The sequence below is a fragment of the Oryctolagus cuniculus genome, chromosome 5 (genome assembly GCF_964237555.1).
Source record: "Oryctolagus cuniculus chromosome 5, mOryCun1.1, whole genome shotgun sequence".
Taxonomy (NCBI): Eukaryota; Metazoa; Chordata; class Mammalia; order Lagomorpha; family Leporidae; genus Oryctolagus; species Oryctolagus cuniculus.
In genome coordinates, this window is record NC_091436.1 from 42,324,929 (window position 1) to 42,349,371 (window position 24,443).

At 38.8% G+C, this 24,443-nt stretch overlaps 1 protein-coding gene across 3 annotated transcripts in view; it reads left to right on the top strand.

Annotated features, from left to right (window-relative positions):
* Positions 1-24,443, top strand: part of ECHDC1 (ethylmalonyl-CoA decarboxylase 1) — a 37,881-nt gene that overhangs the window by 10,436 nt on the left and 3,002 nt on the right. For all 3 annotated transcript variants that reach the window (XM_008263477.4, XM_008263478.4, XM_002714807.5), the window contains exons 2-5: positions 2,344-2,565; positions 5,548-5,690; positions 9,004-9,056; positions 11,234-11,314. In XM_008263477.4, coding sequence (XP_008261699.1) covers positions 2,346-2,565; positions 5,548-5,690; positions 9,004-9,056; positions 11,234-11,314 — 497 coding nt within the window. In that variant the 5' untranslated portion in view covers positions 2,344-2,345. The remainder of the gene's footprint in view (positions 1-2,343; positions 2,566-5,547; positions 5,691-9,003; positions 9,057-11,233; positions 11,315-24,443) is intronic.

Genomic DNA, 24,443 nt, shown 5'->3' on the forward strand with positions numbered 1-24,443 from the left:
ATCAGAATACTTAGGATTATGTGATTGAGTCTACCCTCTGTGTCCAATCTAGCTTCCTGCAAGTGTACTCATGGGAGGCAGCAGATGATGGATCAAGTACTTGGGTCTCTGTCACCCCACATGGGAGATTAATGCCGTTACCAGTTCCTTGCTACAACCTGTACAACCCCTGCTGTTGCTGTTGTGAGTGAACCAGTGGTTGGAAGATAATACATCTTAATACATCTATCTCCCTTTCACTCACTCTCTCAGCCTTTCAAATACATAGATCAAAAAAAAAAAAAAAAAAAAAAAAAAAAAAAAAACTCTGAAAACAGCCCAAATGTCTTTGTGGTATATTCTTAGAATATTACAATGAGAAGCCAGTGCCGTGGCTCACTAGGCTAATCCTCCGCCTTGCGGCGCCGCCACACTGGGTTCTAGTCCCGGTCGGGGCACCAGATTCTGTCCCGGTTGCCCCTTTTCCAGGCCAGCTCTCTGCTGTGGCCAGGGAGTGCAGTGGAGGATGGCCCAAGTGCTTGGGCCCTGCACCCGATGGGAGACCAGGATAAGTACCTGGCTCCTGCCATCAGATCAGCGCGGTGTGCTGGCTGCAGCGCGGTGGCCATTGGCGGGTGAACCAACGGCAAAGGAAGACCTTTCTCTCTGTCTCTCTCACTGTCCACTCTGCCTGTCAAAAAATTAAAAAAAAAAGAATATTACAATGAGAATAATGAACTATTTAGGCTATTTTTTTAAAAGGTGTATTTATTTATTTTGAAAGTCAGAGTTGGAGGGACAGAGGGATCTTCTATCTGTTGATTACTCCCTAATCTGGCCACAATGGCCCGAGCTGGGCCAGGCCAAGTCAGCAGCCAGGAACTTCACCTGGATCTCCCACGTGGGTGGCACAGGCACAAGCACTTGGGCCATCTTCAGCTGCTTTTCTAAGGCCATTAACAGGGAGCTGGATGGGAAAAGCAGCAGCTAGGACATGAACTGGTACCCATATGGGCAGTAGCTTTACCTGCTATGCCACAGTGCCAGTCTAAATTGATAGCTTTTGAAAGAATACGCAGGACTGTAGGTGGCCCATATCCTTCCTGTATCCTCCTGGGAAATTCTTGCTAATACCCTCCCACTGGTATCATCCATTACTCTATAGGGAGAAAGTCTACACTAAAGATTCCCCTGGTCCAGCATTATTTATGCTTGGGCAATTCTGCTCATCCTGTGTTCATTTAGCAGGCTCCTTTTGCCCTCACTTCATTTAGTTTATCTTCTATGCAACAAAGGGGCTATTTGGTATACACTTGCCATTTCTTTGTATTGTGAATCATTTTATTTAAAAATTAAGCTTATTTATTTCATTCCTAAGTAATCCTACCACACAATTAACATAATGGATGTCAAAAACTTTAAAGTTTAAACCAGACACAAAAGAATATATATTATTCAATTTCTGTAAAGTTCAAAGCAAGCAAATTAATTTTGGCTACTAGAGGTCAAGGTAATGATTATCCTTGTTTTAGGTGTCATTACTAAAAAGGGCAAAAGGGTCCTTCTGAGGCTAAGGCTGTGTTGTTTCTTGATTTGGATGCCATTTACTACAATTTAGTACTCTCCATGTAAAAATTCACTGAGGTGTAACTTGTATACTTTTCTGAATGTATGTCTTACATAAACAAAATGTTTACCTAGAGCAAAATGTCAAATCAGATTACTTAGGAGACTCTGTGGTGTGTGTGTGTGCGCGCGTGCATGTGTGTGTGTGTGTGAAGACCTTGGAGAACACAGAAACTATGTGTACATTTCTATTTCTCCATTTTCCTCAGGATTCCTTTTAGCTTTTGTTTGACAGGATCTTAGAAGATAAGAATAATGCAATGAATATAATTTCTTTTAGAGAATAGTATTGCTCTTGTAGCATTTCTGCACAGAGACTGTTTCGAGAGGGGCGCATTTGGACTGCATTATTCTTAGAATTTAGAAAGTTAAGGGTTTAATGCAAAAAAAAAAGTGCCATGATGAGAACTATTACCTAGAGGCAGGAGATGGTGGTACTGCCTGATACAGAACAGCAACATTTTGTTTTTTAACCTTCCTGGTGTTGTGGTTCCCAGTGAGTGCATTGTGATTGTCATCATCTCTCAGTAATAAGGTGAAATGATACGGTTTGTGAATTGTTTCATTTGAGGAGGGAAAAAAGAAAGGAATGCCATGTTGACTGTGTCCTTAGAAGTAGGGGGAAGGAGTACTCCCAATTCAATAGAAAACTCCATTACTATAGCCCATTAATATATAATATTAGAAAAGTGAGTGTCTGCTAATTTACACAATTGCATACAAATCTATCTTTTCCAGAAATGGCAAGCAGCCTTTTGAAGACATCATCTCTGTCAGTAAGGACCAAATTGCTACATCAAACAGGAGTGTCACTTTATAATACATCTCATGGCTTCCATGAGGAAGAAGTTAAAAGAAAACTTCAGGAGTTCCCTGGTGGATCTGTTGACCTTCAGAAGGAAGACAATGGCATTGGTATTCTTACTCTGAACAATCCAAGTAAAATGAATGCTTTCTCAGGTATTAGTGATATTTGTTTTCCCTGATAAGGAGTGATACTAAATCAACATGTGTCTGCCAGCACATGTTACTGTATCCTTGCTCTGGTGACAGAATTCTTTGAAAGTCTTGGTACTCTTTGTAGAGCAGGAGAGAAAAAAATGCAAAAACTCTGTAATGTGAACCAGGAACATTTTTACTATGAACATTAAGTTTTTTCTAAAAATTCATGAACACAGGTGTTGGTTATAAGAAAACCATTCCTCCGCCGGCGCCGCGGCTCACTAGGCTAATCCTCCACCTAGCGGCGCCGGCACACCGGGTTCAAGTCCTGGTCGGGGCGCCGGATTCTGTCCCGGTTGCCCCTCTTCCAGGCCAGCTCTCTGCTGTGGCCAGGGAGTGCAGTGGAGGATGGCCCAGGTGCTTGGGCCCTGCACCCCATGGGAGACCAGGAAAAGCACCTGGCTCCTGGCTCCTGCCATCGGATCAGCGCGGTGCGCCGGCTGCAGCGCGCTGGCCGCGGCAGCCATTGGAGGGTGAACCAACGGCAAAGGAAGACCTTTCTCTCTGTCTCTCTCTCTCTCACTGTCCACTCTGCCTGTCAAAAAATATAAAAAAAAAGATGAAAAGAAATATCTAAGATTAATTTTAATAATATATTTTATTTAAAATTGTGTATCTGAGGCCAGCGCCGCGGCTCACTAGGCTAATCCTCCTCTGTAAAGCTAATAAAAGTATAGCTGCTTTGATTGGGTAATATGTTTAGTTTGGTTGGGCTGAAAGAGGAAGACTAAGTCTTCCAAGTTGCTTTTTTAAAAATCATCCAACAATATACCCTTTAAGGACTTAAGATGAGTTTAAGATTAAAAACTTGCATTGACTTTTGTAATACTCAAGATTAAAGCAGTTCTTTTTTAGAAGTTTAAATATTATAAATGATTGAAGATCTGTATTTGCCTATGCAAATTTATTCTTACTCTAAATGTGCGGGTTATTTTGTTTTTCCTCACTTGACCATAAATCATTTACAAGCAAGAAATATATTTTTCAAGTGTCTTCTACGAGGTCCTTGGGAAGGGTTACAACTTCAAGTAGATCATAATTAGCAATTAGAAAGGGAAGATGCATTAGTCATTTGTGAGTTAATAACATTAATTTTAATATTTATTGTGGGTGCAGCTCACTGATTGCTTCAGAAAATGGCAAAGAAAATAACAGTTCTTGACATCGTGGAATTTATCTTCCAATGACATGTTGGGACCAACACTGTGACATGGGGCCAATGCTGTGGCATAGCAGGTTAAGCCACCACCTGTGATACCAGCATCCCATGTGAGTGCTGGTTCAAGACTTGGCAGCTCCCTGATAATGTGCCTTGGAAAGCAGAGGAGGATGGCCCATGTGCTGGGACCACTGCACCCACATGGGAGACCCAGAAGATAATCTGGCTCCTGCTTTCATCCTGGCTTATCCCCAGCTGTGGCAGCCATTTGGGGAGTGAACCGGTAGATGAAAGATCTCTCTCTCTCTTCCTCTCTGCATGCAACTCCTACTTTCAAATAAATAAACCTTAAAAAGAAAAAGAAGTGTAAATAATTTAATGGGGACTATTTAATAACTTTTGGAAACATATGGTACAGATTTATTTTTTTTTTCCCGTTGTAACCCTGTGACCTTTACATTGGCTTCTAAGGCATTTCCCAGACAGAGGAAGGTAAAATGAATCATGTTGAGAACATTAGAGGAACTTTATGAACTTGAAATAGCACCACAGATAAACATATCTAAAAGTTATTGAAGCAATCTTGAGGGATAGTCCCTAATGTTGGCATTTTAAATTTGTCTATTATAAACAAACTTTAACAGAATTTTGGAATGATATCAAGGTAACAAACCAGTCTATAAATTAGACTCCATAGTTGGTAGGCCTGTGAAGCACTTTATAGTATGCCTTGACTCATTAGAGCACAGTTTGTCAAGAATGAAACAAGTTTAATATCTACTACTTCTTTCTTGGACTAACTTGTTACACTAGTTCCGATGTGAGTAGGGTAGGAATCTTACTTTGATCTTCATAATCTGATATTACACTTATAAAACGTGTTCAGCTTGTTGACCGAGACACAAATGTGCATCTGTGAAATCAGGTCTGTGTTTTATCTTTACCCCAAATAATAATTTTATTTCCATATTTGATATTCTTCATTCTGTTTTCTATTTTTAGGGCATGTATGATTTAGTCTATTTTTCTACCTAATTATATACTTGTGTGATTTTATTTATTTGAAAGGCAGAGTTACAGAAAGAGAGAAGGAAAGAGAGAGCAAGATCTTCCATCTGCTCATTTCTCCCCAAATGGCCACAATAGCTGGAGCTGGCCAGTCGAAAGCCAGGAGCTAGGAGCTTCTGAGTCTCCCATGTGGGTGCAGAAGCCCAAGGACTTGGGCCACACTCCACTGCTTTCCTAGGCACATTAGCAAGGAGCTGGATTGGAGGTGGAGCAGTCGGGTATTGAAGATCATCCATATGGGATGCTCGCACTGCAAGTGGCAGCTTCACCTGCTGTACCACAGTGCTGGCCTCACTGTGATTTCTTCATATAGACGAATGGGGTGTGCATTGTGGTATAGCAGGTTAGGCTACTGCTTTAGACAACCGTATCTCATATTGGAGTGCCAGTTCCAGTCTGGACACCTCCTCTTTTAATCCAGCTTCTGCCTAATGCATCCTGGGATGCAGCAGATTTGGGCTTGAGTACTTGGAGCTAGAGGGAGGGTAGGCGAGGGGACGAATATATATTTAGAGAGAACGGACACCAGTTCACTCTCCAAATGTCTGCAACCACTGGGGCTCAGCTGGGACCAGAACCGGAGCTGCATCTCCCATGTGGGTGGCAGCAACTCAATTACGTATAATACTGTACATTTTTATGAATTTCTAAATTTTTTTTATTTTCCTAGTCTCTTATATGACTTCTGGATTTCTTCCTATCCTCCCTGGCAGGTGTTATGATGCTGCAACTCCTGGAAAAAGTCATTGAATTAGAAAATTGGACAGAGGGTAAAGGCCTCATTGTGCGTGGGGCAAACAATACTTTCTCTTCAGGATCTGATCTGAATGCTGTGAAAGCACTAGGAACTCCAGAGGCAAGTGTTATATGAATTGTGCATTAGTCCCACACATTTCTCATATGTCTGTGGGTGAGACATTTATATTTTACTCTTGATTTTTAGAATAGCTATTGCTCTTTAATAACTTTCAAGTAACCTTGTTGATATTGGCATGGATTAGGAAGTTTTTTTTTTGTTTGTTTGTTTTTTTAAGATTTATTTATTTATTTGAAAGGCAGAGTTACAGAAAGGCAGTTCTGAACCATCCACTAGTTCACTCCCCAAATGGCTGTAGCGGGCTGATCTGAAGCCAGGAGCCAGAATCTTCTTCTGGGTCTCCCAAGCGGGTGTGGGGGCCCAAGGACTTGGGCCATCTCTCCTGCTTTCCCAGGCCATAACAGAGAGCTGGATGGGAAGTGGAGCAGAGGGATACTAACCCGCACCCATATGGAATGCTGGCACTGAAGGTAGCAGTTTACCCGCTGCATCACAGCACCGGTCCCAGGAAATTCTTACCATATTGGGTTTTACCTCTTCTTGTCTGCATTGATTTTATAAATCAACATAGTTCTCCACCCAAAACTCATCTAATTCCCTTAGCTTCAGCAAGCACCTACTATATGCAAAAATTTTACTAACTTCTGAGGATTTACTATCAAGGATTTACTGTCTAAGCCCAGCATGTGCCATCTCCTGTTCTCTATAAAGTTCCCCAACTACCCCCTATAGCAGTTGAAATGAATTGATTCTTCGTTGACATTCTTCTTAATTTATTCAGGCCTTTTGTAAAATACTTACTCTACTGTACTTTGATGTTTATTAAATTTCTGTATCTGTGGTAAAATTATTGAGGGTTTCTCCTTATATTTGCTAGTCCCTGTTTTGAATCAATAATGTGTTGAGTAATGAAATCAAACATATATTTCAAATAAAAACAATCTGTAAGCACTGTATTAAGGTACAGAAATAAAGATGCCATGGAAACATGGAAGAGAAACTATCACTGTGGAATTTAGAAAATCTTGATGGAGAAATATTATTTGACCTATGTATTTAAAATAGATAGAGGCCAAGCTGTTCCAAATAGTAGGAATGTTGTGAACAAAGACACAGGAACAGCAATTAAGTCTAAATGTAAGTTGGAAGATGACAAATATTCTGTTGTGACTAAAGTTAGGATGTTTGAATGAGAGGTGTGGTAGTCACAAATTTTGGTAAGATAGTTTGGGATCAGTTGGGATTGGATCTTGCCAAAGACTTTAGATTTTATTCTGCAGTGATATGTGAAATCATCATCCTACAGGAAGGTTAATCCGGTAGCAGAATTGAAGGTAAATTTAAGAAGAAAATGAAATTATATAAAGAGAGATCAAGTAGGAAACAAAATGATTATAATAATTTAGGCATGGTAGTACAAGTCTGAATTAATATAGTGGCAATGAAAATAGCAAAAGAAGGTATTGATATTAGAAGTATCTCAAAGGAAGACCAGAGTGAACATCTTAGAAACCATCTGAGTGTGGCAAAGTTGTGAAATGAAAAGTCAAAGATAATACTTAAAATCTGAACCTTTTTGGCTACCAGCTTACTCTTATAAACTCAGAACTCTTATAATCTTTTAGAGTAGATAGTTACCCTTTCATTTTTAAATCAACTAGAATAGATTTCTTTTTATTATTCATTCCTTATGGATGAGGAAACTGAAGTTCACACTTATGATTTGCTTCATTTCATGCTATTAAGTTAGAACACTGGTGTTCAAACTCAGCTTTTTTTTTTTTTTTTTTTTTTTTACCCCTAGTTGTTTTTGCCATGCCAAGTTTGCAGTGTTGGCAGAATGGGGACATGCCTGCTAGATTTCAGCACTTGACTTCAAAACAATAGTTTTTGCAGTGGGAATTAATTTGACATCCAAAGAACAAGTAAAGGAGAAAAAGAGAATCATAGATTGGATTTTGGGGCACGCATGGATGTAGGGAATCAATTGACTGAGAAGAGCTAAGAAAGGAAACTGGAAAAGAGTATTAAAACAAACAGGAAAAGAATCAGAAATGTAAAATGTTGCTTCAGGGAGAATATAAGAATGAAGAAACTTTGTCAAAGGAACCACAGTTACGGAGAGAGAGAGAGAAGATAAGGGATGAGGAAAAAGTATTTAATTGGAGAATAGAGGATTATTAGAAAATGTTGAGAGCAGTAGCATTTAGCACAACAATTAAGATGCTCTCGGGACTCCCACATCCTGTATGACAGTGCATGAGTTCTATCCCATCCCTGCTTCTGTTTTCAGCTTCCTGCACTTCATGTGTCGTGGAAGGCAGGTAATAGCTCCAGTTCTTGGATCCTTGCCACCCATGTGGGAAATCCAGATTGAGTTCCAGGCTCCTTGCTGCAGCTACTGTGGCATTTAGGGAGTGAATCAATAGATGGCTCTCTTGCTCCTTCTGCATTTCAAATACATTGAAAATTTAAAAAAAAAAAAAATCGTTGTGGAAAGTCTTCAAGGAGAAGGCTAAAGGCCAGATTACACTGGGTTGAAGAAAGTGTATAAGTTTAAATAAAAAAGATAATTAACTTACTACTTTTCAGAAATTTGTAATTTTTAGAGATACCAAGATAATAGCCTTAGAAATACAAGAAAGTCAAGCCCAAGATAACTTTGCCCTTATTCTCTTCCTTCTTTTAGGAGTTTATCTTCTTAGAGATAATAAGTAGGGGGTGTCCTACGTTTCTTTCCCCCAGTTACCCTGAGTAGGACTCCAAACTGTTCTAAGGGTATGTGATCTGGCTCTCTCTCCTATCTTTATTAGTACCTCCTGCAAAGCTGAGCTCAAGAAGCCCTTCTATATCAACAGTCAAATACACTTTTGGCATCATTACTTTCTTAAAGCCTGAATTGTTGGCTGGCGCCATGGCTCACTAGGCTAATCCTCCGCCTGCGGCGCCAGCACCCTGGCTTCTAGTCCTGGTCGGGGCACAAGATTCTGTCCCGGTTGCTGTTCTTTCAGTCCAGCTCTCTGCTGTGGCCTGGGAAGGCAGTAGAGGATGGCCCAAGTCCTTGGGCCCTGCACGTGCATGGGAAACCAGGAGGAAGCAGCTGGCTCCTGGCTTTGGATCGCTGCAGCGCGCTGGCTGCAACGCTCCGGCCATAGCAGCCATTTGGGGGGGTGAACCAATGGAAAAAGGAAGAAAATTTTCTCTTTGTCTCTCTCTCTCTCACTGTCTAACTCTGCCTGTCAAAAATAAATAAATTAATTAATTAAATAAAATTAAAACCTGAATTTAAAAAAAATTCTTGGGTAATATATTTGCATTTTACCTTTATGTTCATGCATATTTTTATTTGTAGGAGGGAATTGCTTTATCCATGTTCATGCAAAACACCTTAACAAGATTTATGAGGTAATGTATTTGAATTTTTTAAATATTTTTTAAAGACAAAATAATGAATCTTTATTTTTCTGTTGTTTTCATTTAAAAAGTAGCAGCTGATTTTCAAGTTATACTTTTTCTAATGATGAATTATTTCTTTGTGCCATGGGGGATAGTCATTTAATTAAGTGTTAGTATACACAAAGTATTTTAAAAACAAAAGAAATGAAGAATGAAAAGAATTTAAGGCATAGCCCCTTTCCCTAAAGAGCTTATGTAACTAGCTACATGAAGCAGTAGATATAGGGGAAGTTAAATGCTAATATTAAAGCAGAATAAAGATAATGATCAAGAATTGACACATGAAGATTACTTCTTATTTGAAATCAGTAGGATGTGTAGTAGAATGGTCTGTAATCAGCAAAGAGAGAAAAAGAGCTAAGATTTGGTGGGGTTTTACAGCTTTCTGAGGAAGACAGATATTGTGTACCTGGATGGAGAAGAAAAAAAGAGGGTCCTTCCTGGCCTCCCACTATGCATTTGGGGTTCTAGGCGGTGACATGTTTTGGCTGGGTAGCTTTCTACTTTCATATTCAAAAGTAGAAAATTTAAAAATTGTGAAAGCTGTGGAAATCATACATTTTCAAGCATACTTTGTTAGTTGAACATTACGATTTCTTTAATAGTCATCACATCTGTGAGTCTAGAATGAATAATAGAATCATAACATTTCCATTATTATATACTTTTGTCACTGGCTTAATTCTTTTTTTAAAATTTTTTTTTAATTTATTTATTTGACAGGTAGAGTTACAGACAGTGAGAGAGAGACAGAGAGAAAGGTCTTCCTTCCATTGGTTCACCCCCAAAGTGGCCGCTATGGCTGGAGCTACACCGATCTGAAGCCAGGAGCCAGGTGCTTCTTCCTGGTCTCCCATGCAGGTGCAGGGACCCAAGCACTTGGGCCATCCTCCACTGCCTTCCCAGGCCACAGCAGAGAGCTGGACTGGAAGAGGAGCAACCGGGACTAGAACCTGGCGCCCATATGGGGTGCTGGCACCGCAGGCAGAGGATTATAGCCTAGTGCGCCACTGCGCCGGCCCCTTGGTTTAGTTCTTGTTCACCTATTACATTTGGCTGTTTCTTAAATGCAGCTGGAAAGTTATCTTTTATATGTAATCCCTTCTACTTTCCCTTCTACTTTGGAAAATGATTTTTTAATTTTTTCCCAGAAAACTTTTATTTAAGGTATGCAAACTTCATGCATTTCACAGATGCAGCTTTAGAAACACACAGGCACCTTTGAGCATACTTTTGGAACTCCATGTTCTGTACCATATTTCCTAACACTGGATACAGCCTTAACTTTCCTACCCTTAACCTGATGTCAGTTAATGCTGGGTACACCCTCAGTTTTCCTACCTATAACCTGACAATACCACATTGAATTATTCCTGATTGCCAGCAGCTAAGACGTTGCAGGAGGGGCCAGCATTGTGATGCAATGGGTTAAGCAGCCACCTGTGACTGAGCACCAACACCAGTATCCCACGTGGCCATGGGTTCAAGTTCTGGCTGCTCTACTTCTGATCCAGCTCCCTGATAATGCGCCTAGTAAACATTAGAAGATAGTCCAAGTGCTTTGGCCTCTGCCCCCCATATGGGAGACCCAGATGGAGTTACAGGCTCCTGGTTTTGACTTGGCCCAGCCAAATGTTGCAGCCATTTGGGGGGTGAACTAGCAGATTGAAGATCTCTCTCTCTCTCTCTCTCTTTCTCTCACTCTATCTTTCTAGCTCTGCCTTTCAAATAATTTTTTTTAAAAAGTAAATCTTCCAAAAAAAAGTTGTTATAGGAGCTTAAAGGTATACAAAAGTATGTGTTTGGAAGTTACATCTCCTGGTCTCCCATGGGGTGCAGGGCCAAGCACTTGGACCATCCTCCACTGCACTCCTGGGGCATAGCAGAGAGCTGGCCTGGAAGAGGGGCAACCGGGACAGAATCCAGCGCCCCGACCGGGACTAGAACCCGGTGTTTCGGTGCCACAAGGCGGAGGATTAGCCTGTTGAGCTGCGGCGCCGGCCTGATATGTTTTTTATCACAAACACTACAATTATTTTTGTTTCCAGTGCATTTTGTTTTAAAAATAATATTTTTAAATTAGTTTTGAGATAGATATTAACATCTATTTTTCCTTAAAATTGCAGACTTCCCTTAATAAGTGTTGCCCTGGTTCAAGGTCGAGCTTTGGGTGGAGGAGCAGAAGTTACCACAGCATGTGATTTCAGGTAAGATGAAAATTGCATGACTTCTTGCACAAATCTAATTAATGTATGCTCACATTTATTTTTTGCTTTGATATCAATTTGATTTTATAAATTCTCAAACAGAAACTTTTTTCTTTTTGAGGCAGAGAGAAAGGTCTTCCTTTGCCGTTGGTTCACCCTCCAATGGCCGCCACTGCCGGCGCGCTGTGGCTGGCACATCGCGCTGATCCGAAGCCAGGAGCCAGGTGCTTCTCCTGGTCTCCCATGGGGTGCAGGGCCCAAGCACTTGGGCCATCCTCCACTGCACTCCTGGGCCATAGCAGAGAGCTGGACTGGAAGAGGGGCAACCAGGACAGAATCCGGTGCCCTGACTGGGACTTGAACCCGGTGTGCTGGCGCCGCTAGGCAGAGGATTAGCCTAGTGAGCCACGGTGCCGGCCCGGCCTCAGTTATTAAATAGGTTCTTTTAGTCTTGTGTAAGTACCATTATGTTATTACTATGCAATTCAAAAAATTAACAAAATTCAATGATTTGGGATAAATTAAATCCATATTAGGAAAACATTTGGAGAAAACATCTAAGTAAATATATGAAAATATTTAAATTCTTTAAAATACAAATGTTTAAATTATTTAAAATACAAAAGACTTATACAAAGAAAAGTAAATATCTGAAAAAAACAAAGGGAAAAAGAATGGCGAAAGACTGCTATAGCTGTCCTTTTTCCAGTGAAAAGTTTTCTGAGATCCACTTCATGTCTTCCCTTTACTATGATTTACAGCAACTTTGTGGAGCTTTTGGGCACACTAGAGAATAAAGTTAAAGAAAGTTAATTTGGAACCAATAACTCTTCAGTCTCTAAAGTTATCTTCAGTATTCTATAGCTATGCTATGTAGGGATAACATTTGGTAAAATCTAATGCTTTACAGGTGCTTGAAAGTGTTTTCTCAGTACCATGGTCAACACCTACTAGCACAGATATCAGGAGACCAATGTAATATTCTATAATCTGGATAGACACACACTTGAACCCCTTTGTAATGGAAAAGGTAGTATAAATAGCACAATTGCGGGTAAAGTGGCAATCCAGTAAAGAGCCTGAGCACTGGTGTCATGGACTTGGGTTCAGTTTCAGTTTTCAACTTTTACCTATTTGACTTTGAGCAAGTAACTGTTTCACCTCTTTATGTCTCTGTTTCTTGATCTATAAAATTATCTCCCTTAAATATTGATATTCATAGGTAAGTTTAAATTACTGTCTGGGTATTGTGTTGGCAGGATCAAGCATATAAATTCCCCAAGCCACACAGGAATCTTGAGGTTGAAAATGAAGAAGGAAACTCCATAAGTATAAGGATTTAGGGAAACTTACATATATGGGATTCCGGAGCAGTGTGGCTAACAGTCAGGCATAACTGCATCATGTTTTGTTCTGCACAAAATAGTAGAAGAGGCAAGGTGTTATGTTTTTATAAACCATGAAGGAAGTGAGGGATGGAGCTCATGTTATGATACTCCTTTAATGTTTTTTAGTAGTAGCCCCTTAGGCATCTTACTGTGGTAGAAAGACTAATGCTAGCATTTAAAGTTTTTGTCTGGAGAGTAATCCCTTTAGCCTGACAGATGGCCAGCTTCCTTCTGAGAGAAAGTAAAACTTACGATGGCATGGTTTGCTGTCACATAACGAGATAATGAATATTTAGATTTTAGCATGTTTAACCTAAAGGATACATCAATATACACATAATATTATTGCTCAGTTTCTTAAGATTACTCCATGCTGTTTTTTTAAGTTAAAGTATTGTCAGCTGGTGCTTACAAGATTTGACAGAAGGGTACTGCTGTCATTTTCTGTGAGCTCATTTCTCTTTATACTCATATTAAGTGTATTTCTGTCTGTGGAAGTATTTTCTAGTGGCAGTGGATAAGGGTATTGATGACAATGAGTAAATTTCAGGCAATTCTCTAAAGTAAGAAAGTTAAGCTAAAAAGTGTCAACATATACACTTAAAGAAGGAACTTGCCTGGTTAGCAGAATGCTATTACAGATTTTGGCATTCTTTTGGAGTAACCATATATTCTTAGAATACAATTAAAGCAGTTTGTCATGGCTTCTTCCACTCAGTACAGTTATTTTGAAATTCATTCATGTGTTAATACTTCATTTCTTATTAATGTTGAAAAGTATCTTATTGTTTGGAAATATGGTTTCCTTTTGAGATTTATCTGCATTATTGCATCTATCTGTGTTTGTCAGATTTGTTTATTTTATTGCTCAGTAGTTCCTTGTATAACACAATAGGTATTACGTAATGATGGACATATGAACTACTTCCAGTTTAGAGCTCTTATGGTGTTCTGAACTCATGTATAAACATGAGTATTTATACATAAAAGGATATAGGTTTTCATTTCGTCTGGATAAAAACCTAAGAATGGAATCACTGGTTCATAGGACACATGCACATTTAACTTAAAGGACTAAGAAACTGGTTTCTAAAACCTTTCCTAGGTGGGTTGTAGAATATTACTTTCCAGTCCACAATGGATGAAAATTATAGCGTTACTACATATAGCCAACCTTTTATACTATCAGCCTCTTTTATATTTAGCCATTTGATAGATGGGAACTATTGTCATTTCAATGCCCTTGATGACTGATAGTTTTGAGCATTTTACCATACGATTATTGGTCATTCGATATGTCATCTTCGCTGGTATTTCAAATCCACCTGTAACACCTGCATCTCATATGGGTGCCAGTTCGTGTCCTGGCTGATCTACTACCAATCCAGCTCCCTGCTATTTGCCTGGGAAGGGCACCAGAAGATGGCCCAAGTGCTTGGGCCCCTGACACCCATGTGGGAGACATAGGAAGCTCCTGGCTCCTGGCTTCTGCCTGGTCCAGCCCTAGCTATTGGGGCCTTTTGGGGAGTGAACCAGCAGATAAAGATTGGAATCTCTATCTATCTATCTATCTATCTATTTCTGTTTTTCCCTCTCTCTATGTAACTCTAATGTTCAAATAAATAAATATTAAAAAAAAAAAAAAAAGGATTCCTAGTTCTTGGCTTCAGCCTGAACCAGACCTGGCTGTTGTGGTCATTTAGGGATTGAACCAGTGGATAGAAGATCTCTATCTCTTCTCTGTAGCTATTTCTTTCAACTAAAATAAATAAACATTAGGTTTCATGATTTGTTACAAGATGGGAATCATACATAACCATGATGCAAGTCAAGAATGAGAACATTACAAGTACTCCCAGAGCCTTCCACATTTTCCTTCTTGATCTCAAATGCTTCACGTACACCTAGGGTTAACTATTACACTGAATTTTATGGTAATTAGTTTCTTACTGATCTTTATAGTTTTATAAGGTAAATATTGTATAATGAATGTATTCTGTTTTTTCAACATCATCAAATGGCATTTCATAATAATGTAGTGTGAGAAAAGATTCAGTAAGCTAATCTATGCAAAGTAGTAAAATTTTATATTAATTTTTTTCAGATTTGTGACTAAGGTTTCATTTATCAAACTATGTCTTTTGTACTCACATAAATAGAAATTTTAAAATATTTTTGGTATATAGGACAATTTTTAGATATCCTAGCCTCTGGGCTTACTAATGGAATGGGATTCTGGTACAGTGCCCTCTGCTGTCCTCAATGCACATTGCATTAGCATGCTGCTGCCTGTAAGGTGGAAGCAGTCATTGGCTTTATGGGTGATGTGAGATTAAGTTAGAAATGCCTTATTGTATGAATGTATTAAATCTTTCCCTCACCTTACCATGATGTACATGTACTGATGACATATGTAACTTATATATATAGTTATACATAGTTTAAATAATCATGTAATTTAATAAATCCTAAGGTATATGTAAGTGCCTATTATTATATTGAGAAATTCTCTACATAAAAGTAAGTGCAGATTCAGACTTCATAGATGTCATTTGGAGAAAAAAAATCTGACATAGTGTGGTGACCATCTTTAACCATTTATTAGACTTTGCATCTTTCTACATGTTCATTCCTCATCTGTGCTTGGGTATAATTAAGATTTAGAGAAAAAAGCAAAATAAAAAATATCATAAATGAATTTTTCAATACTACTAATTAACCTTTATATACTGTTTTCTAAATTAGGAAGTGTAGTGTGTCCTTGGGACTCATTAAGTGATTATTTTTATTTTTTATGTGATATCTGAGGGTACTGCTCTCTATTAGATATTTCCAATAATATTCCTGGTACATTCAGAGTAACTTACCAAGGAGAAAAGGCTTATTTGTGGACCAATTTTTCTGGAAGTATTGTCTTCTTTCACAGTTTTTAAGCACCCATTTATATAGGGCGTAATCATTTTTTGTTTCATTTTTCTAGTAATTTTTTTCATATTTTGCCAAATTACTGGTCCATAACTGATTACAGTAGTCCCCTTCCCTATCTGTGGTCTCACTTTTTGCAGTTTCAGTTACTTGCAGTCAATTATGGTCTGAAAATATTAAATGGTGAATTCCAGAAATAAATAACCCATAAATTTTAAATTGCATGCCATTCTGAGTAGCATGATAAAGTCTCATGATATCCTACTCCATTCCATTTGTCCAGCAAATCAACTGCATGTGCCACATGCCTGTTAATCCTTAGTAGCCTCTCAGTTATCAGATCACTTGTCACTGTATTATTATACACTGATTATGTTAAAGTAACATTTATTTTACTTAATAATAGTCCCAACATGTAAGGGCAGTGATGCTGGCAGTCTTATTACACTATATTTATATAGTTGTTCTGTTTTATCACTAGTTATTATTAATATCTGTTGTGCCTAATTTATAAGTTAAATTTTACCATAAGTATATATGTATAGATACAGAAAATAACATAGTATATATAGGGTTCAGTATTCAGGTATCCACTGGGGATCTTGCAGTCTATCATCTCAGAAAAGGAGGGACATTTAACAACAACAATAAAGATTATGAAACTAATCCTACAAAATTGAACAGTACTGTCATACATTACTCACCCCTTTTTAAAGCTGTGTTCCAAGAACTGTAGTTCTTGAAAGTCAGAAGCTGGTAAAAAGGATTGTGTACTGAATGAAATAACATTACTAGCACCAGTTCCAAGGAAGTCATAAATACGTGTTCCTCTAGCTGATTTCCTGCCAACTTTACCAGTACCTTTCAGTTATCTGCCATGACAAACTCTTAATTGTATTGCAGGAATATATGGTTGTTCCAAAAGAATGTCAAGATCTATCATGGCATTCTGCTAAACAGATAAGTTCCTTCTTTAAGTGTATGTGTTGACACTTTTTAGCTTGTTTAACTTTCTTACTTTAGAAAATTGCCTGAAATGCACTCAACTGGCATCATCTTCAATGCACTCATCTACTTCCAATGGAAAATACTTACACTGATGGAGACACACTTAATACAAGTAGATAAGAAATGAACTTGTAGAGAATTTCAGCATTGCCCTTCTCTTAAACCCTGTAACCACACCTGACAATACATTTAATGAAAACCTATCCCAGAAACACTCAGGATACTTGGCATATATAAATCCTCATATTAAGTTGTATTTGATTGAGTCATAAATGCCATGTAAAGCATCCCAAGGGAAAATGGCTTTTTCAAACATTATGGAATAATCAGCTTCCAGATGCTCAGGATCTACTTGAGTATTCAAGCCTTATGTTTCCACATTAGTGATACAGTTGATGTGAGGAATTGAAGTTAGAAATGTGATCAATCCCAGATGTGTACAAATAAATGTGGAAAAACAAGAGACATGAACAAGGAAGACAACAACTCACCCAAAGGAACAGAGTACTTCAATGTTAGGTAATGAAGGTGACCAGATTTATGAAATTTTGAAAAGGAATTCAAAAGAATGCTTGTAAGATTACTTTAAAAACACAGTGAAACAATGACATGAATTAAGGAAATCTATAAATGACATGGCTGAGAAATTATGCAGGCAGATAGAGATATTAAAGAAAAATTAACTACAATATTAGAAATGAATTCATTATGTCAAATATAAAATACGATGGAAAACCTTAATAGACAGACTGGGAGAGGCAGAAGAAAGAATATCTGAGCTAGAAGACAAACCTTTTGAAATATTTCAGACAAAAAAATTTTTAAAACTGAAAACAGTATTTGGCAATTATAAGATACCATCAAATAACCAAATATACATTCTCTTAGGAATTCCTAAAGGAATGGAGAACAGAATGACTTAGAAAATATATTCAGTGAAATAATAGCAGAAAATTTCCCTAATTTGGAGAAAGATATGGACATCCAAGTATAGGAAAAATGTAGAACCCCAAATAGACATGATTAGAAAAAATGTTCATGAAGATACATTATAGTCAAACTTTCAAAGTAAAACATAAAAGATCCTAAAGTGTCAAGAGAGAAATGCCAGATTACTTGTAAAGGATCTTCAGTTAGACTGACAGTAGATATCTCATTAGAAACTTTATAGGGTAGGAGAAGATGGAGTGATACTAAAGTCCTAACAGGGGAAAAAAAAAAAACAACAAAAAACACTGTCAACCCAGAATCTGAAGCTATGATTTATAAATGAAGGTGAAATAAAGATGTTCCAAGACAAATAAAAAATAAAATAATTGGTCACCACCCAGACAGCCTTACAAATGATACTTAAGGGTTTACTACACACAGAAATAGAGAAAGATAATCAGCATTGTGAAAACTGTGAAGGAAGAAAACCTCCTAATAAAAGTACAAAGGAGATGAAAAGAAGCAGTAGGAATATTTACAGAAAAATGTAGGACCACGTCATTATTTATCAATAATAACTTTGAATGTAAATGGACTAAATTCCCTAATGAAAAGATACAGATTGGATGAATGGATTAAAAAACAAGACTCATTTGCTGCCTGTAGGTCATACCTCACCAACAAAGATACATACAGACTGAAAGTGAAAGGATGGAAAAGGTTATTCCTGCAAGTGGAAATAAAGAGCAGGAATAGCTATCCTCATATCAGATAGAATAGACATTAAGACACAAACTGCTAAAAGAGACAAGGCCATTATTTAATGATTAAGGGGTCAGTTCAACAGGAAGATTTAATTATTGTAAATGTATATACACCCAATACTAGAGCACCTAGATACTTAAAACAAATGTTAATGGATCTAAAGGGTGATATATGTTCCAATATAAAGATAACAGGGACTTCAACAACCCCACTTTCATCAATGGACAGAGCAGAAAAAATATCAATATAAAAAAACAACAGAGCTAATCTGATCTGCAATACTGACCAAATGGATCTAATTAATCTTTTTTTAAAGATTTATTTATTTATTTATTTATTTGAAAGACAGAGTTAGAGAGAGAGGTGGAGACAGAGAGGTCTTCCATCCAATGGTTCACTCCCCAATCAGCCAATTGGCCGGAGCCGTGCCGATCCAAAGCCAGGAGCCAGGAGCTTCTTCTGTGTCTCCCACGTGGTTGCAGGGGCCCAAGAACTTGGACCATCTTCCATTGCCATCCCAGGCCATAGCAGAGAGCTGGATCGGAAGAAGAGCAGCTGGGACAAGAACTGACGCCCACATGGGATGCCAGTGCTTCAGGCGAGGGCTTTAATCCACTGTGCCACAGCTCTGGCCCCAGTGGATCTAATTAATATCTACAGAACATTTCATCCCACAGCTGCAGGATACGCATTCTTTTCATCAGCAAGTGGAACATTCTTTAGGATTGACCATATGCTAGACCACAAAACAAGTCTCAACAAATTAAAATAAAGTTTTCTGACCATAGTGGAATCAAGCTGGAAATTAACATAAGAAATTAGAAAATATGCAAACACATGGAGACTGAACAATATGCTCCTGATTGAACAGTAGGTCATAAAAGAAATTAAAAGGGAAATCAAAAAATTCCTGGAAACCAATGAAGATGACAATACAACATATCAAAACTTAAGGGACACAGCAAGAGCACTGTTAACAGGAGAGGTTATAGCAACTAGTGCCTACATCAAAAATGTGAAAAGGTGGCCGGCGCTGCAGCTCAATAGGTTAATCTTCCACCTGTGGTGCTGGCACACCGGGTTCTAGTCCCAGTTGGGGTGCCAGATTCTGTCCCGGTTGCTCCTCTTCCAGTCCAGCTCTTTGCTGTGGCCCGGGAGTGCAGTGGAGGATGACCTAGGTCCTTGGGCCCTGCACCTGCAAGGGAGACCAGGAGAAGCACCTGGCTCCTGGCTTCAGATCAGTGTGGTTTGCTGGTCACAGCGTGCCGGCCGCAGCGGCCATTGGAGGGTGAACCAACAGCAAAAGAAAGACCTTTCTCTCTGTCTCTCTCTCACTGTCCACTCTGCCTGTTCAAGAAAAAAAAAAAAAAGAAAGTGAAAAGATATCCTATAAATGATGTAAAAATGCATCTCAAGAACCTAGAAAAAGAACAAATCAAACCTTTAGAAAACGAGCTAAAATCACTTTCTGGAGAAAGAACAGCCCTCTCAATAAATGGTGTTGGGAAAATTAGAACTCTGCATACAGAACTATGAAACAAGACCCTTAACCTACACCATATACAAAAATCAACTCACACTGAATGGATCAAGGTTCTAAACTTACTGAGGTCTGAAACCATCAAATTACTAGAGAAAAACATTGGAAAAGTACTGCATTACGTTGGTACGGGCAAAGACTTCTTGGGTAAGACCCCAGAAGCACAGGCAATAAAAGCAAAAATAGATGGGATTACATCAGCTTATGCATAGTAAAGTAAACACTCAACCAAGTGAAGAGGGAACCAACAGAATGGGAGAAAATATTTGCTAACGATGCATTTGATAAAGGTTTAATTTCCAGAATATATAAGGAGTTCTGGGCACAGAGTTTTGGTACTCACTGAACGTAAAACTTTGCAAAACTTGAATTTTTCAGTCAGAATTGTAAGCTGGACCAATTGGGATATCTGTAGTATTGGCTAATGTTACTGCTGTTAATTGTCAAGTCTCACTCAGGACATGAACAAGATTATTTTTTCCTCACAAGTAGATGTGTATGATGTGTTGTTGTGGGTGTCAGTGCTGTTGTGTCCCTTCTTAAAATAAGTTATCCATTTGTTAACTGCTGATTTCAAAGTTTCACTATAAATTTGATATTTCTTCAATTTTAGCAGAATTCATGTTAGGGACTGATAGGGCTGTTTTCAATTTATGTCTTACTCATCTTAGGGCTTCAAAGTAGATCCTCCTTAGACATGTCATAACAAGTTAGTATGGATTTATTTTTTGTGTAAACCATTTGAAATTCATGAATAGTGGTTTTTTCATTATATGTATGTTCCATGAACTTTTTGAACACCCTGTGTACATTTGTTCAGAGACCTGAAACAAGGTTAATTCCTTCAGAAAGCAGGAGCACACTTCTTCAGCTATCACCAACAATGAACAATCCTTCCAGGAATCATTAACATGCGTCATTACATAACCTGTCAAAGGGAATACTCTTTCCCTATTTATGAGTAAGTTAGCCTATTACATTGTTCTATTTGGACTGTAACAAGAAGCATAGCCACATTTGGTTAATTTCATCTCCTCTCCTCCGTGATGTCAGGAAATTTTGAACACCATCTATAATCAATGTACTAATAGAATCAGAAGGTACAAATCCTTTTACTCGTTGAAACAAGGAAGTTTTATTTGGTTTCAGAAATTGAGTCTGTCCTAAGTCTTCAAAATTATGTAAGCCAGGTCCTCCAGTACTCTATATGAATGAATAGAATTCCCTTGCATTAAATTACATTATGAGTAATACTATGTAACAGAATCTATACTCAGAATTGATGAATAATCCTGTAAGACCTGTCAGGAAGTAGTTTCAATTTTTAGATATAGGTTGTTGATTAGACTGCATCTTTTTTTATTTATTTATTTATTTATTTAATTTTGACAGGTAGAGTTATAGACAGTGAGAGAGACAGAGAGAAAGGTCTTCCTTCCATTGGTTCACTCCCCAAATGGCCGCTACGGGTGGCGCTGCGCCAGTCCGAAGCCAGGAGCCAGGTGCTTCTTCCTGGTCTTCCAGGTGGGTGCAGGCACCCAAGCACTTGGGCCATCCTCTGCTGCCTTCCAGGGCCACAGCAGAGAGCTGGACTGGAAGAGGAGCAGCCAGGACTAGAACCTGGCGCCCATATGGGATGCTGGCGCCACAGGTGGAGGATTAACCAAGTGAACCACAGTGCCAGCCCTAGACTACATCTTACATTATAAGTTTCAGCATTTAAAAATTGTATTAAACTTTACTAGCTTAATAAGGAATCTTGTGAAAAGTTATCCTAAGAATGCTGTCTACTTCTCTTACTGTTAGACTAAATTATGTGTTCTTTTGTCATCTTTTTTTTTTTTTAAAGATGTTATTTATTTGAAAAGCAGAGAGAGGGGAGAGTGGGTAAGAGAGACAGAGATCTATGCATTGGTTCACTTCCCAAATAGCTACAACAACTGGGGCTAGACCAAGCCGAAGCCAGGAGCCAAGACCCCCATCTGGGTCTTCTCAGTCAGTGGCAAGAACCTAAGTACTTGGGCCATCATTTGTTGCCTTTCCATACTCATTTGCAGGAAGCTGGATCAGAATCATGTAGGTACTCTGATATGCAATGTCGGCATTCCAAGTGCTGGCCTAATCTGCACCACGGTGCCCACCCCATCAGTAGATTGCTTTATCACATTTATTTAATGTATTTTAAATGTCTATCAGTGCACAAAGCACAACCTACGTATATTATTTGTAAAAAAGTAGAAGTTAGTGGCACGTTTTGTAATGCTAAAGATTAAGCAATACTCATTCAGGTCTAGGTTCCTCTACTTTGGATCCAGCTTTCTGCTAATGAGCCTGGGAAGCAGAGAATGATGGACTTGGGTTCCTGCAACCCATATGGGGAGACCCCGATGGAGTTCCTGGCTCCTGGTTTGGGCTGGCCCAGCTTCCCTCTTCCTCTCCCTCCCTGGCTGTTTCCTTTTGTCCTCACCCCTCCCCCTGCCTGTTCATTTGCTATTCAGATAAATAAATCTTAAAAAGAATTTGGTTTTAAAAAAATAGATGCCAAAATTTGATCTCAACATCAGTATCAATTCCGAGGATTTAATCTGGAACAATGACAGATGTAACTGATTCCTTTGAAAACTTCACAGGATTGAATTTAGCATTAAAAAATTTCCTATCTCCGAAATTATTACACATCCTACCTGTAAATGCTATTAACTTTTGACATTGTTTTCATCGTAACAAGGCAGTACTCTGACAATTTTGGGCTAGACTGATTCTTATCTGAGACTTATTCTTTCTTCCTACCCATTTAAAAATTATTCATTGAAAGCTTCTATTTTTGTAGCTGTTTGCCTCTGGAAGCAATTGTTCATAATTGTAGTGCATTTTCCTTTGTAGAAATTCACAGCTATGAGGGAGATTTTCCCAGTGGATAATAGGCTTATGTAGGAATTTTCTATTGGAATATTTCTCCTGACTACATGGGCAAACACTTGAGTCTGTTCTTGGTGGTAATAACAAAAGCAAATCACCTGCAGTTGAACATTTATACTTTGGAAAGCTAAACTAATTTAAGGTATTTTTTGTTATGAGTAGTTTGAAAACCAAGATTTTTAGTTTTAGGATTCTGACATGACATTCCATCCAAATTCAGTTTTAACATAGTGAAAATGTCTTGTTGAGGCATGCAGTCAAAATACAATTCACAGGCAACATTCCTAAACAGTCTGTTGGTAGTTTACAAATATTTAACCAATAAGTGTGTAACCTTTTACTGTGCCTACCAGTTTCTTTGCATTATCCACAATTTGGATAAAATGAACCTCTGCTAAAGGAAATTGATACTTACCAATCTAATCCAAGCCACTATCAAATTTCTTACTGGTATCCTTGCTTCCACCTTTGTCTAGTCAAATGACTGTGTATGCCATGAGGTTAAGAAGGAGCTCACACCACTGGAACCAAACTGCCTGGGTTTAAATCCTAGCTGTAGGGGCTGGCATTTTGGCAAAGCAGGTAAAGCCACCACCTGCCACACCAGCATCCCATATAGGCAACAGTTTGTGTCCAGGCTGCTCCACTTCTGATCTAGCTTCCTGCTAATGGCTGGGAAAAGCAGTGGAAGTTGCCCCAACCATTTAGACCCTTGCAACTCACATGAGAGACCAGGAAGTATCTCCTGCCATTGTAGTAGCTAACAGGGTAGTGAACCAGCAGATGGAAGCACTCTATCTCCTTACCTCTCTCCCTCTAACTCTTTCAAATAAATAAATAAATCTTTGAAAAAAAAATTCCTGGCTGTGCCATAGCAATATGCCCTTACGTGAAGGCTGTGCCATAGCAATATGCCCTTATGTGAACTGTTGAATACCTGTTGGTTCTATTTCTCATCTATAAAATGAGAATACTAATTTACCTCAAATGGTTGTTCTGAGAATCTAACAAAATTTCTTAAACAGTGAATAAAAATGTTATCCAATGCTGAATAAAAAGTTTTCAGAGGCAGGCTTGGTGGTGTACTGGATTAAGCCACTGCTTGCGATGCCTGCATCCCATGTCAGAAAGCCTGATAATGATTCTCACTTTTGATTCTGATCCAGCTTCCTGTTCATGTGTCCCCTGGGGATGCAGTAGGTAACGGATCAAATACTTGGGCCCCTGCTATCCACATTAGAGTCTTGTGATATAGTCTCTGGCTCCCAGCTTCCGCCTGGCTTAGCCCTGACTGTTGTAGACATTTGGGGAGCAAACCAGCAGATGGAAGTGCAAGATTTCTCTCTCATGTGCACGCTCTGTGCTTTCAAACAAAAAACAACAAAAAAACCTGACAGCAGTCAGCCTCTGGCTACGCTGCCTGCCTGCTACCCCATTGCAGCATGTTCAACAAATCTAACTCTGCTCACTCTGTCTCATTGTTGGGGTGAATGCTTTTCACTCTGCAATGTTGGCTTCAATCAGTTGCTTTCAGTCACAGTCCTCACTATCGCATTGCTCAGTGGGACCAAGGGGGCAAGGAAGCTGCCAACATCCCATAATTGAGGAGTCACCAGCTTGCAACAATTCCAACCCAATGGGAGTGATGGCACTG